This window comes from Balaenoptera acutorostrata, chromosome 21, assembly GCF_949987535.1.
Source record: "Balaenoptera acutorostrata chromosome 21, mBalAcu1.1, whole genome shotgun sequence".
NCBI classification, from domain to species: Eukaryota; Metazoa; Chordata; class Mammalia; order Artiodactyla; family Balaenopteridae; genus Balaenoptera; species Balaenoptera acutorostrata.
This window is the reverse complement of record NC_080084.1, coordinates 25,074,469-25,090,192: the sequence shown is the minus strand read 5'-3', so window position 1 is coordinate 25,090,192 and position 15,724 is coordinate 25,074,469. Positions and strand designations below refer to the sequence as shown.

General features: G+C 38.7%; 2 protein-coding genes across 5 annotated transcripts in view; one reads left to right on the top strand and one right to left on the bottom strand.

Annotated features, from left to right (window-relative positions):
• MTNR1A (melatonin receptor 1A) overlaps positions 1-15,724 on the bottom strand; it is a 104,610-nt gene that overhangs the window by 41,013 nt on the left and 47,873 nt on the right. The window lies entirely within an intron of this gene.
• Positions 1-15,724, top strand: part of LOC103000341 (coagulation factor XI) — a 39,786-nt gene that overhangs the window by 11,916 nt on the left and 12,146 nt on the right. For 2 of the 4 annotated variants that reach the window (XM_057537465.1, XM_057537463.1), the window contains exons 1-4: positions 7,205-7,519; positions 8,371-8,426; positions 13,815-13,977; positions 15,230-15,336. In XM_057537465.1, coding sequence (XP_057393448.1) covers positions 8,372-8,426; positions 13,815-13,977; positions 15,230-15,336 — 325 coding nt within the window. In that variant the 5' untranslated portion in view covers positions 7,205-7,519; position 8,371. Of the gene's footprint in view, positions 1-7,204; positions 7,520-8,370; positions 8,427-13,814; positions 13,978-15,229; positions 15,337-15,724 lie in introns of those variants that run through there. The other 2 variants (XM_057537466.1, XM_057537464.1) reach the window with 2 other exon arrangements.

The window sequence follows — 15,724 nt, the reverse complement described above, 5'->3', positions numbered from 1 at the left end:
ATTTCATAAGAAGTCTTTAACAAACTGAATATACACATATAATTTTTATATATTATACATCTCACAATCTTTGCAGGAGCATGCCATATTTAAGGGAAGACAATTGTAATACAATAATTGTGCTAGGGCTTCCCTGGTGGCGCAGTGGTTGAGAATCTGCCTGCCGATGCAGGGGACACGGGTTCGAGCCCTGGTCTGGGAAGATCCCACATGCCACAGAGCGACTAGGCCCATGAGCCACAATTGCTGAGCCTGCGCGTCTGGAGCCTGTGCTCCGCAACAAGAGAGGCCGTGATAGTGAGAGGCCCGCGCACCGCGATGAAGAGTGGCCCCTGCTCGCCACAACTAGAGAAAGCCCTCGCACAGAAACGAAGACCCAACACAGCCATAAATAAATAAATAAATAAAATTTTTAAAAAAAACAAAAAAAAACAAACAAAAAATAATTGTGCTAAAATATAAGAGCATTAGATTTATCTCACCTTGGGTGATGACGTCAAAATTTCTTTGTTGGAATGAACAGAGAACGCAACCATACTCTATTGACTTAAGTCACTTTCACCCCATTCAACAGCTGCGGCACATGAGTATCTGAAGAACTAGGAGAAGGTTTGTGTGTGGTGTGACTACAGAATTTTAAAGGCACATCTGTCATAACCTTCTGTCATTTTATTTTTTCCACTCACTGTGACATAGGGTGATTCAGGTGGTCCCTTGGTTTGTAAGCACAATGGAATATGGCATTTGGTGGGCATCACCAGTTGGGGTGAAGGCTGTGCCCGCAGCAAACAACCAGGAGTCTACACCAAAGTTGCTGAGTACATGGACTGGATTTTAGAGAAAACACAGGATGGCGATGGTCAGTCTTTGATGAAAGCGTCAGAGAGATGGGGAAGAAGAGCCCAGCTTAGAGCATTCGTTTTACAACCTGCGTTCAATTCAAGTACTGAGCCTTGGGGTCCTCGTCTGCAAAAACGTGGGGAGTGGTGTCTACCTCCTGTCCTTGTCATAAGGGTAAAAAGGGCCAAAGCATAACGCTTTCAACTGTCAGTAATAATGCTGTAATGGGAGAGGAAACAACTGAGGATCTCCGCGACTGTTTGTTGTGAAATAAAATGGCAAAAGAGTGTGATTAAAAAGTGTTTTCTTCTGATAGTGAAACAGACTGGAAGATACATGACTCCAGCTTCTAGCACAGTGCCTGGGATCATTCTAGTCTCACCATCTCCTCTGGGTCTCAGTCTGTCTCAGAGATACTAAATTCTTCTCTCAACCTCACCTGCATGATTGTTCATACCTACTACTGCCTGCCTCATTTGGGGTGAAAAGCCGGTAAGCTTGGATTTTGTTCTGCTGGGTGGAATCAAAGAAACCTGTGTAACATGCACTTCTGCAAGGAAGAGGTGGGTTATCTGAACCTGGAAGAACAGTAGTGCCCCTTTTTACGTTGGCCTCCTACCTTGGTCCCCCAGGCATTGCCACAGGGCTCCAGGCTGGCCGTGCAGGGGAGACCAGTGGCGGTGCCACTGTCTGGGTGCAGCTCCTGCAATCGGCTCATCACACAGCCTTTGCGGAAGGCAAGGGGTCTGCACTGCTGGGATTCCGTGGATATTGGGTTCTGCAGCAGTAACCCAAGGAGCAGTATTAGGTAAATTCATGGTAGGAGGCGGCAGCCCTGGAATGAATGACAGCAATTCTTATGCAACACAAATTCCAAACTTGCCAATGACCAGGCACCACAACTGATACCAGGCAGTTAGATTCAGTTCCGTGAAGCTGACATGACATTGACACAGTACTGACCATTTCCAAAATATTGTGTAAATCAATTAGAAAAATAGAAAAGCAAAGTTCCGAAAAGAGACTGAGTTTTTCCTTCTATGCTCAAAGACACACTGAGTGGTAGAAAGGACTAACGATGGAGGGGGCTGAAGGAAAACCACGAGGTCTGAGTTATTTATAAATCACACAGTTGGAAACTGAAGAGTTAAGGTTTTACTCCACAAGTAAATTCTCCAGATTTTATAATATCTGGCTGGATTCCCTGAAATGATTTAAAACAAAAAAACCCCACAACTTCGACTTTTACTTTCGCATGCAATAAAGCTATTGGTCTTTGTTCTTTGTGGGTGTTGTTTTATATTTTAAAAGAAAAAAATGGTTTACAATGAAAATCTTTTATCTTAGCTTTTAGTATCCTAAAGTGTGTTTGAATAGGACGTTCAAGTGCTTGCAGGGTAACCCTTGGGCTTTTTTTGGTCAGGGAATGACCTCCTTTGGGCAAAAGAGGAAAGCTTTGAAATGTGGAACTCCCACATTTGGGGTATGATGATCATTTTAAAGTTGCCAATTGGAACCAGTGGTGCTGGAATGGTCTCTTTATTACCCAACATGTGTTCAGTACAAGGGGGAACAGAAGAGCCCTTCACACAGTAAGAGCCTCAAAGAACTGAGATGTGTGTAAGAGGCTAAGAAGGCGAGAGGTTGGGGTAACTTCGCCCTCTTGAGGGAGAGTAGACTGGAATGTGTGGGTCTCTGGCAGTGCCGCCCACGAGAGGCTGGTGGCAGCGCTACGCCTGGAAGCCGGCACTGCTCTTGCCCTGTGACACCAGCATATGTACCTGTGGGACATACAGCACCTTACACATCTGACACGAGGTTAGCCAAGGGCTCCAACATGTGTCTCGTTCCTCACCAAGGTTTGGGAAACCTCTAATGTATACTTAAAACTTTCATTAAACCGTGAGCCACTTTCATTCACATCACATATAAATGGGCATTCAGTAAATGTCCAATGAATGAGTACATCTTTATTCTCAAGATGAAGCAATGGCAGCTCAAAGAAGTAGAGAGGTTAGTTCAAGGTCACTGGCAAGGCCAGAGCCAGGACTAAGCTTGCACTCATATCCCAGGTTATGTCTTCTAGGTTCGTATCATGTTGTCTCATACTATGAGGAAGATAAAATACAACAGGAGCACGTATAACAATTATTCGTTATTTTCATTGTTATCTAAAGCAGTGGTTTTTCAATGGGAGACACTCCCACCCAGGGGACATTTGGTAATATCTGGAGACATTTTTGGTTGCCACACCTGGGCAATGGGGTGCTAGTGGGTAGAAGCCAGGGATGTTGCTAAACATCCTACAATACACAGGACAGCCCCTTACATCATAGAATTATCTGGCCCAAATATCAGTAATGGCAGGGTTGAAACCCTGATCTAAGGTCAGCATTGAAACTGTGTCATGAAAAGGGGATATTTCAGGGACAGCAAGAAAGAGGTTGCAGGACACAGGAGTCTGTGTTTTTTTTCAAAGCAAGTCTTGATAAGAAAGAAGGAACTCCAAGAGAAAGCTGACCGTGGCTGTGACTGAGAAGGGGTCACCAGCACACCTGTGTGGCTTTCCCTGTCCCAGACAGAGGATTTTAGGTTACCCATGATCCCAACTTCTGACTTGTTCTTGGGTCCAGTAATTCCCCATTTTCATTAAGGTTCAAAAGCGTTTTATTTCACTGGGAAGAAAAAAGCTTTTTTTGAATAGTTTTTAATTAATTAATTTATTTTTTGCCTGCATTGGGTCTTCGTTGCTGCGCACGGGCTTTCTCTAGTTGTTGCAAGCAGGGGCTACTCTTCGTTGTGATGTGCGGGCTTCTCACTGCGGTGGCTGCTCTTGTTGTGGAGCACGGGCTCTAGGCACGTGGGCTTCAGTAGTTGTGGCTCGCAGGGTCAGTAGTTGTGGCTCGCGGGCTCTAGAGCACAGGCTCAGTAGTTGTGGCGCACGGGCTTAGTTGCTCTGCGGCATGTGGGATCTTCCCGGACCAGGGCTTGAACCCGTGTCCCCTGAATTGGCAGGCGGATTCTTAACCACTGCACCACCAGGGAAGTCAAAGAAAGGTTTAAGATAAAAGTAGTCAACATTAGAATTCTAAACTGCAATGCATTAGTTGAAAATAATTTTTAGAATACTTGGTATCAGTGTGAAAAGATGGTCCATTTGATCTCAAGGAGTTTCTATGTAGTTAAGACTCTTATTCTACTTTTATTTGACTGGACAAAAATATTTTGGAATCCTTATATTATTTCAAAGGCTTTAGAGATTTCACTAACTAGCTAGACCAAATTTAGGAAAATATTATTTGGTTTCCCACTGAAGTATATCTCTCATTAGAGTCTTTCTGTCTCTCTCAATAGAGTTGGAGGGTTATCATTATAATCTTTGTAATGAGGCTTTAGGATAGAGATGGGGTTTCATGGAGTAAACAATACAGGGATATAAGGACCTTACATAATCTCACATATCAGTTTTCCATGAAAAGCTTTCTTGGCATAAATTTTCTATTTTATGTTCAAGCTTCATAAAAAAACAGTGCATTATAGATACGTGCTTTTTGTGTAGCTGGAATGTACTTTTATTTTTATTTTGTTTATTTATTTTTGGCTGTGCTGCATTGGATCATAGTTCCCCGACCAGGGATCAAACCCATGCCCCCTGCACTGGAAGCGCAGAGACTTAACCGCTGGACCACCAGGGAATTCCCTGGAATGTACTTTTAAATGGGAAACTCAAGAAAGCAACTAAGGACTCTTTATGCCAAGATAGGCCAGAAAACATTGGTAGCAGATCAAATAAAAGTATCTGAATAACTGCCTTCCAGGTAGAATATTACAATAGTTCCTTAGCATTTAGCATAAAGATGACTTCTAAGTTCAAATCCCCCTTAACTTTCTACCCCAGGGAACAAAAATGCTGGCTTCTCTCTTCTTCTCAAAAAGTCTCCAATTTGGGCTTCCCTGGTGGCGCAGTGGTTGAGAATCTGCCTGCCAATGCAGGGGACACGGGTTCGAGCCCTGGTCTGGGAAGATCCCACATGCCGCGGAGCAACTAGGCCCGTGAGCCACAACTACTGAGCCTGCGCGTCTGGAGCCTGTGCTCCACACAAGAGAGGCCGCGATAGTGAGAGGCCCGCGCACCGCAATGAAGAGTGGCCCCCGCTTGCCACAACTAGAGAAAGCCCTCACACAGAAACGAAGACCCAACACAGCCATAAATAAATAAATAAATAAATAATTTTAAAAAAAAGGTCTCCAACTAGTCTACATGGGGCTAAGCTTCAAATTTACCTTTTCCTTACTGTCTCCTTCAGTCAGTTCTATTTCCCCCGTATGTCCCTTCCTGTAAGAGCTTTGAAAGGACCTTCCAGTGTTCCTGATCTGGGGTCATCTTTCTACGTAGGCATTTGGCCACCAGGCACTGGCTATTCCACACCTTCAGAAACCGTTCAGATAACAGCAGCGTTGTTATGATAGACATAAAATGAGATTGTCTCTCTCTGTCTCCAAATATTGAAATAAGCCAAGTAAACTGGCAACACTTTCTAGATTTGGAAGATCACACTCATATCAGCAATATTGTCCCTGAACAAAACACAATATTTCCTCTGGTACCTATAACTTCAGCAAGATCTGAAATGGGGACTGACTTGTCGTTTTATTCTTCTCTTTGTCTTCAGAATATTTTTTTAAAATCATGACTCCATTTATAAACCTAAGATCTTGTTTTGCTTTTCTCTGGAAAATATGAAGTCTTCTCTGAACCGTAACATCTTTCTCTAAAATTTATTTAAATCAAACGTATTTTAAAAGGTTTTTAAATTTTTTATTTCTTTTAGGTTTTCAGGGGACCACATAGAGATCCTTAGAGCTAGTTAGTGTTTAATGTTCTAAGCGAGGACCTGAAGTTTGGAGAGAGAAAGCAGCTTGGCCAGGGAAGCACGGGTAGCTAGTGTAAGTGCAAGAGTCTGGTTTCTGCTTAAGTTACATGACCAATAAACTAATGAAAGATCTGAGTAACAGAGGACACGCACCATCCTGATTTCCATAGAGCTTCTAGCCCTTCTTCAAGGTCCATGGGAAGGCTCTGAACAGAAACATAATTAAGTGAAACCCCACAAAGTATTTCACAAGCTTTCCTCTCTATGAACTGCAACAAGTCCTACCACTAGGAGGTGCCCTTATGGACAAAGGGAACTGACCTGCTGTTTTTGGATTGCTTGTCACTCAACAGCTAGACAGTCACTTCTTAGCTCTCCATTGGTGTCTTAGTGCACTGAGATCTAAAGAAAGTTGTGTGGACTTCCCTGGTGGCACAGTGTTTAAGAATCTGCCTGCCAGTGCAGGAGACATGGGTTCGATCCCTGGTCCGGGAAGATCCCACATGCCGTGGAGCAACTAAGCCCGTGCACCACAACTACTGAGCCCCACAGGCTGCAACTACTGAAGCTCACGCACTCTAGGGCCCGCATGCGGCAACTACTGAGTCCGTGTGCTACAACTATTGAAGCCCACACGCCTAGAGCTTGTGGTCTGCAACAAGAGAAGCCACCGCAATGAGAAGCATACGCACCACAACAAAGAGTAGCCCCCACTCACCGCAACTAGAGAAGCCCGTGTGAAGAACCAACGCACCCAAAACTAAAAAATAAAAAAAAAAGAGGGCTTCCCTGGTGGCGCAGTGGTTGAGAATCTGCCTGCTAATGCAGGGGACACGGGTTCGAGCCCTGGTCTGGGAAGATCCCACATGCCGCGGAGCAACTAGGCCCGTGAGCCACAATTACTGAGCCTGCGCGTCTGGAGCCTGTGCTCCCAACAAGAGAGGCCGCGATAGTGAGAGGCCCGCGCACCGCGATGAAGAGTGGCCCCCACTTGCCGCAACTAGAGAAAGCCCTCGCACAGAAACGAAGACCCAACACAGCCAAAAATAAAAAATTAATTAATTAATTAAAGTTATTAAAAAAAAAGGAAAGCTATGAAAGTCGCATATTTTTCCATTTTTCAGAAGAATTTTAAAGTCTAAAGGCATTCAGTGTTTGCAAGTGGGATAAAAAAGAGCTGGGCTCATTAGAACGAATCCTACCTTCCTAGACCTCTGAGGAGGTAACACTATATAAATGGAAACTGTGATTGCAGAAGAGCAGGGCATCTACAATCGGCCCCTTACTTTCTACCCACTCTGTAACCCCCGAACAGCTGAGTTTCATTTCTCTCTATTCTGAGCATCAGCAAGTCCATCAGACTTCCCTTGTTTTCTTTTTAAATGGTGAAACTCAAGTTAGCCTGGAATTAATGATTAACAGTTGCTATTTGAAAGTGTGGTTAAGTGCAGCTTTGGCCAGCAGGCATCCTAATTTTGACCAACTGCTAAGGCACACGGGCAAATTCAAGTTCTCTAAGCTTCTCTGTGTGTCACTTGTTTGAATGCATAGTAAAATGAGGGAGAAAGACATTAATGTATTGAAAAAGCAAGCACCTCTACCAAGGTACGTGTTTGATATGCAAAGATTTTAAGGACTTTCACAGGCATGCTGTACAAAGAGATGATGTTACATCACACTGGGAACCAGTAAAAGTAAATATTAAAGTTAAGTGAACATTACCTGAAAAAAGTCATTTAGAGGAGGATGAAAACCATTTTGGAAAAAGAAAGACATTAAGAATTGCAGCAAACAAGGAGTTTCAGGTATGATTTCAAAAATTATTATTTAAGATTTCCCTCAAGCAATTATTCCTTGAAGTGCCTTTTTCTATTGTACCATGGGGTTTTAAAATATTTTTACAATAGACAATGATTGATTTTTAAAATGTGTCTGATTTAACATTTTGGAGGTTTTTAGTTAATAACCATAAGCAATGTGGGAGGAGATGCAGAACAGAAGAAGAGTAATAGTTTGTACTCAATAGCAAGTATTTTACAAATTAAGAAGATTTTCAAGAGCAATATGAACAAATCAGAAGACTTGGTTTGTCTCATAGCAGGTTTTTCACAGAGCTGTCAGTTCAGGGCTTTGTGGGGATAAGTACATGTATGAGTGACCAAGACAACCTAGGAATAGATTTGTAACATAATTTTTAAATTAGAAAATTTTGTTAGTAGAAAATCATTTATAGCTTCTGTGATAGATTTAGGAAAGAAACTTCAAAGATGGAAAGAAAGGAAATGAATTGAAAGAGAAGAAAGAAATGGAAAAATTGGGATGGGGAGAGGGTCAGATGATGGCAGCGAGAAATGTCTGATTAATAGTGAGCTGGAGGTGGAGGAGAGGGAGGGAAGGGAGGAAAGTGAGAGGGCCCTTCCCTTTTAGCCCTTGGTCCTTCCCAACCATGAACGTGTTGACCACTGCACATACGAGCATGCTGAGGAACGCTCTAGGGTTGGGGAAAGATACAATTCAGCTCATGATAGGAGCTCTGTGAACACTACTGAATTAACTACTCCTCTCCCTCCGTATTTCTTGTAAACTCTGATATCAGTAAATTAATTATAAATTCACATTTTGTGTTCTAAACACATGTACATTTTTCTTTTTGTAGGATGACTTTATTATATCAAATGGTACATTTCATTTTATTTGCTTCAGTTTCTGGTGGTAAGTAGAGTTTTATCTTTAGTATGGACTGGGAATAGCTTGGTTCCCTGACTTGTGGATGAGAAAACAGAAGGGTATAAGCCCAGAGAGGAAAATCACACTATTGTCCCCATAGATGTGGGAGAATTCCATGCCATCTACTCCAGGGAAGGAAATAAAGTCTTTTTATTTATTTTCTGCTTAAGCCTTCAGGGTTTTTCAAAGCAGGGAAGGAAATTGAGGTAAAGGAATTGTTCATGATAGTAAGAATCTATGTCTATATCTATATCTATATCCATATCTGTACTATGTTTATGTCTAAATCTATATCACACATTTAAATGATATTTAAGACCAATATTAAAAAGCAGAAATCTTGACTTGCCTCACTGATTAGTCAATTTTCCATAAAGCAGTCAGTTCAATGCAACACACACAAACACACACACAGAGGCCATTTTGGACTGAAAAATGTCCCCCAAAATGTCCAAAAATGCAAATATTCCTACATAGTTTATGCATTTCAATAATTTAACCACTGCTGTGAATTCTCCACTCTACATCATGTCCACTAAATTTGTTTATAAATTACTTAACCAATATTCAGAAGGACATATCAGTTCAAGTATTTTTAGCCCTTATATTTATTCTTTATTTAAAATGAAAGTTTAAGCATTCCTTTTAAAAAAACCTTACATATATTACATTTAATTTCTGCTACTGTTGCTAGCATTTAATGCACAGTAAACTTTTTTTCTGGCATATGTGGAAAATGGTAAATCTAGGTAAAGAGATTTAAAATAAAACAAATTTCACTACAGTTCATAATTTGATTTTTCTTTGTGACAAGATTCTTATCCAGGTTATTATATTCCTTCATTGTCATCATTATGAAATAGTATTGTTATTTAATTGATAGGTCAGTGGTAACTCAATGGACATATTTTGAACATTGGACCCAACAACAGCATCTCTACATATATACTTTCTTTACATATGTGTATGGAACATTTACAAAAATTGACCACATAAAAGGCCCTAAAGCAAGTCTCAACAAATTTTAAAGGATTAAAACTCTACAAAGCATGTTATCCAATCACAATAGAATTGAGATAAAATGCAAAAAAAGACAACTGGAAAATCACAAATGTTTCAAAATTAAATAATACCCTTTTAAATAAATATCGGTCAAAGAAGAGATCACAATGGAAATTAGAAAATGTATTGAATTGAATAATAATGAAAATACAGCTTATCAAAACTTTGGGACGTAGCTAAATTGGTGCTGAAATCAAGTGTGTACACTTACATGCATATATTAGAATAGGGAAACGGTAAAAATTAATGATGTAAGAATCCAGTTTAAGACGATGGAAAGAGAATAGCAAATTAAATGCAAAAAAACTAGAAAGAAGAAAAAAATAAAACAGCAGAAATTAATTAATTGAAAAACAAACATATATTAGGGAAGCTTAACTTAGTCACAGTCTCCAAAGCATGTTGTAAGGCCAGTGTGATCTTGATACCAAAACATGACAAGGACATTGAGACAGGTATATTATGACATTTTGACAATATACAAAAACAGGCACTTTCTAGTTCACCCAAAACAGATTAACCAGTTTTTACTGGCACTAAGAAGCTGTGTTTGGATTTGGAAAATCAATCTGCCTTGTAAATTTAAATGATCCAATTAGCAGGTGGTATATTTTAAGAAATACAGCACCTATATTAAACATGTAAAATCTGTTTAATTTACCAAATAATTAATAAGCTTCTTAAAAGTAACATTTTAATATAGCATGCTTGCTTTGCACTAAGAGATGGGATTTGCTTGGTCAATGGGACTATTTCGAGGTGCGAATAGACCCTCCATTAATGGAGGCTGCCGTACAGCTTCCTTAGAAGCAACACAGAGCCTGGGGAGAGGAGGAAGATTCTGTTCACCCGCAGGTCATTCTCAGGGAGCTGCCAATTTTGGAGAAAATCATGTTATATAAAGAGGTTATAGGTGGGTAATATAGAAGGCATATGGGGTGGATTTTTGAGGAGAGCTGTGGCAGGGTCCTTGACTCTCTTCTCCCATGTATCCCTAGGCAGTTTAGTGAACTGGACTCCATCCTCAGAATAATGTTTTAAAGAAATGAAGTGAAAATACATAGGATTACCAAACAAATAAACTATATTTAAATATAGTTAGTTAAGCTGTAAAAAAAAATTTATATAGAAATAGATGTGCTTCTTATTAACACTTTATGTAATAAGATTTAGTGGTGGGTCTAAAACTGCATAGTAATTACCATCAAACTAGTAATGAGTGATAATGATATTTTGAGATATCTGCAACTGTAGTGTTTTTAAATCTGCAATTTTTATTATGACAAAGGCACAGATACTGTGAACCCTAATGCAGTTTGTTCTTACATTAATAATGGAAAGATATGCCATATTTTAGTTAGAAGCTAGGGAAGGTAAAGATGAAATTTGCCCCCATTTAAGTCCATGGATTGTATAATCCTATAAGCCTTAGTGATAATTTCTACTGTTTTTTACCTATATACTTTCCCACATATTTATTGGTATGTTGGTTATTACTACAATAGAAATTAGTTATTTTTAATTTTATTTATTTTATTTTTGCTACAATAAATTTGAGTGATATTTTATTCTGTCCAAATATTTTATTTTTGTTATATATATTTATATATTTGTTTTTATATTAAGAAAACTAAGGGTTATATTGTAGCATTTGTCAATAAAAATATACCAAGATTAAAAACTACAACACTTTTATTCAGTGACTAAGTAATAATGACCTAAAAATCCACAATCTGGAATATTCAATATCTCTTTCTAGAAACAGAAGAAAATTTTAATTTTATGCAATTTAGCTTTGTTTGTATTTTTAACTTACGGTTTCAGTGGAAGGGGATTCAATAATTTTTCCAAGAGTCTAAAGTTCCTGTTCCTGCCTATTTATTTATTTGTTTGGTTTTTATTTTTCTTCCAGTTTTATTAAGGTATAGTAGACATACAGCACTGTATAAGTTTAAGGTGTACAGCATGATGATTTGACTTACATACATTGTGAAATGATGACCACAGTAAGTTTAGTGAACCTCCATCATCTCAGAGATACATTAAAGAAATTGAAAAAAATATTTTCTTATGATGCAAACTCTTAGGATTTCCTCTCTTAACAACTTTCATATGTAATGCACAGCAGTGGTAATTATACTTATGTTGTACATTATGTCCCTAGTACTTATTTATCTTATAACTTGAAGTTTGTACCTTTTGACTTTCTTCATCCAATTCCCCTCTTCTCCAATGTCTGCCTCTGGTAACCACAAATCTGATCTCTTTCTAAATGAGTTTATTTGTTTGTTTTTGAAGTATAATTGACCCAGAAGACCATATTAGTTCTTAAAAAACAAATGAACAAACATAACGAAACAGAAACAGTCATAGAAAAACAGAATAAACAGGTGGTTGCAAGAGGGGAGGGGGATAGGGGGAGGAGAGAAACAGGTGAGGGAGATTAAGAGATGCAAACTTCCAGTTGCAAAATAAATGAGTCACAGGTATGAAATGTACAGTGTGGGGAATATAGTCAATAATTATGTAATATCTTTGTATGGTGACAGATGGTAACTAGACTTGTCATGATGGTTACTTTGAAATGTACAGAAATATCCAATAATTATGTTGTGCGACAGGAACTAACATAGTGTTGTAGGTCAATTAAACTGGTCCATTTAGGAAATAAAAACAAAAATAAACAAATGGGACCTAATGAAACTTAAAAGCTTTTGCACAGCAAAGGAAACCATAAACAAGACGAAAAGACAACCCTCAGAATGGGAGAAAATATTTGCAAATGAAGCAACTGACAAAGGATTAATCTCAGGCAGCTCATGCAGTTCAATATCAAAAAAGCAAACAACCCAATCCAAAAATGGGCAGAAGACCTAAATAGACATTTCTCCAAAGAAGATATACAGATTGTCAATAAACACATGAAAGGATGCTCAACATCACTAATCATTAGAGAAATGCAAATCAAAACTACAGTGAGGTATCACCTCACACCAGTCAGAATGGCCATCATCAAAAAATCTACAAACAATAAATGCTGGAGAGGGTGTGGAGAAAAGGGAACCCTCTTGCACTGTTGGTGGGAATGTAAATTGATACAGCTACTATGGAGAACAGTATGGAGGTTCCTTAAAAAACTAAAAATAGAACTACCATACGACCTAGCAATCCCACTACTGGGCATATACCCTGAGAAAACCATCATTCAAAAAGAGTCATGTACCACAATGTTCACTGCAGCTCTATTTACAATAGCCAGGACATGAAAGCAACCTAAGTGTCCATCAACAGATGAATGGATAAAGAAGATGTGGCACATATATACAATGGAATATTACTCAGCCATAAAAAGAAACAAAATTGAGTTATTTGTAGTGAGGTGAGTGGACCTAGAGTCTGTCATATAGAGTGAAGTAAGTCGGAAAGAGAAAAACAAATACTGTATGCTAACACATATATATGGAATCTTAAAAAAAAAAAGGTTATGAAGAACCTAGGGGCAGGACGGGAATAAAGACACAGACCTACTAGAGAATGGACTTGAGGACACGGGGAGGGGGATGGGTAAGCTGGGACGAAATGAGAGAGTGTCATGGACATATATACACTACTAAATGTAAAACCGATAGCTAGTGGGAAGCAGCCGCATAGCACAGGGAGATCAGCTCAGTGCTTTGTGACCACCTAGAGGGGTGGGATAGGGAGGGTGGGACGGAGAGAGACGCAAGAGGGAGGAGATATGGGGATATATGTATATGTATAGCTGCTTCACTTTGTTATAAAGCAGAAACTAACACACAAAAACAACAACAAGAACAAAACACACACACACAAAACAAACCAAAAAAACTGGTCCATTTAATATAGTGAGGTGATGTAGTACGTTATCACATCCAGGGCCATCGAATGCTACCCGAAGATGATCACTGTGGAGCCTTTGTTTCATATAAACATGGAGTTTAGGCACGGAGCAGCGCTGGGGAAAGGGAAAAGCAGAGGCCATTCTAGACCTGCAAGCATTTTTGCCAGTGAAGATCTGAGAAACGAATCAATTGCTCACAAAGCACCCACGTCCCCAAGACAATCATTCAGAAGCACCATTCCACTGAGGCGCACGTGCCATTTAGTGATTTTCTTTTCTATCTGAGGCTGCTTATCCAATAAACTAAAAGGTCTTATCACCCTGATTTCCATGTTCAGGCATACTTCCTGTTAAGTAGCCCTACTTCCCTTGCCTTTGTGAGATTATTACCTGATTGGGTATGTGCTCACTAAGATCCCAAGTAACACGTGTCATGTATTATAACACAGAGTGTGTGACCAAGCTGTTCCAAGATGCCTACTTTAAAGGAGGAGACATTACTGTTGTTTTCACACCAAATGCCAAGCACTGCCAAACAGTCTGCACCCACCATCCAAGGTGTTTGCTCTTCACTTTTATGGCTGAATCGTCATCTGAAGATCCTACCAAGTGGTAAATGTTTGCTTTTCTACATAGAGGAAATAGATTTTATATGACAGACAGACAATTACCAACAATAAATTGCCATCTACCATTTTATAAAATTTAATGTTAACAATTGGAAAATGTATTTTCCTTCCATTGAAATATTAAATATTACAGAAAAAAGGGTAGTGTTTAGGCAGGTCAAGAGGAACAGACATGCCCCTCAGTGTGGTTTCTTGTGGTCTCAATATTAATGATACTTTCTCTCTGATTTCTTTCTACTTTAATGCCAATTAATCATTTTGTTCTTTGTTTTTCAATTGATTATTGATATTTGATATGATTTAAACTGGTACTTTTCCCTCAATTATTTTATTAGAAAAAAATCATTATTTATAAAGGTAATTTGAAAGAATAGTACAATGATTTCCTATCGCCCCCAAGACTTTTTGCCATTTTTGTCTTCCCTATTATGTATGTGTAGATGTCTAACCATTTGAAATAATTTGAAACCATCATAACACTTCACCCCTAAATATTTCAACATACATTATCTTACACAAAAAACATTAAAAATTAATAAGAATCCCTTTATATCATCTCAATTGTCCCCCAAGTGTAATTTATAGCAATTAACCAGAATCTTATTAAGATTCTCAAATAGCATCTGGTGGTTTTGTCTCTATAGTCATATTCTTAAAATTTTTAGGACATTCCATCCACCATTTTTGTTTCCATATTGAGCTTGAAAATTTAATAATAAAGCTTTACTGCAGAATGAAGTTATTAACATCTTTGTGCATTATTACTGCATTCATAGTATTTACATAGTGCCCTGAACTTATAAAATTTACTATTCTAGAATCTACAACAGAGATTGGCAAACTTCTTAACAGGCAGAGAGTAAATATTTCAGGCTTTGTGGGTCCAGAGGCAAAATCAAGGATATTATATAAATACTTACACAATGATTTAAAATGTAATCATTAAAAAGTATAGAAACCCTTCTTAGCTCATTAACTGTACAGAAACAGGCAGAGAGCTGCATTTAACCAACAGGCCATAGTTTCCAGTTAGGAAGGAGCATTACATGTGATCTTTTCAATGTCGGGATGTTGGAATGAAAAACAAACTCACAGTCTTGCTAAGAATATATTTGTTTTGGCATGAGATGGAGAAGTTTGTTTCCTTCTCTTTGACTCTCTGTGTGCTGACTTTTAAGACCCATTATTTTAAAACATAGATTTTCACCCAGTAATGTTATTTTTTTTAAAAACAGGTTTACTTGCATCCTGAAAGACAGTGTTGCAGAAACACTGCCAATGGTCAATATGACGGGAGCAATTTCTGGATATTCTTCCAAGCAATGCTCAGACCAAATAAGTGGTAAGATGTCTTGCTAGAATTGATATATACTAGTTATTGTGATGTGTACGTGCAGTTACATCAGGTATGGTTTTGTGGCTATGAAATAAAACCCTGCTATATGGAAACGAGGTCTCCTAATGAAGTTCTTTCCTCGTAGAGTAAAAACTAGTATACATGCCTGTCCCCCCATCCCATTATAGTTCATTAAAATTTATCTCATAGGACATATCTAACTACATCAGTTCATCATTCATTTATTTTCTTTCTCCTTCGCAGCTTAAAGTTTTATATGAAAGTCCTTATTAAATATATTAATTCAAATCAAAGGAAGCAACCATAAAGATTAAGATGACCCTTGTCTTAATGGTGAGATATTCCAGATACTTGAATAGGTTAATTAGTGAAT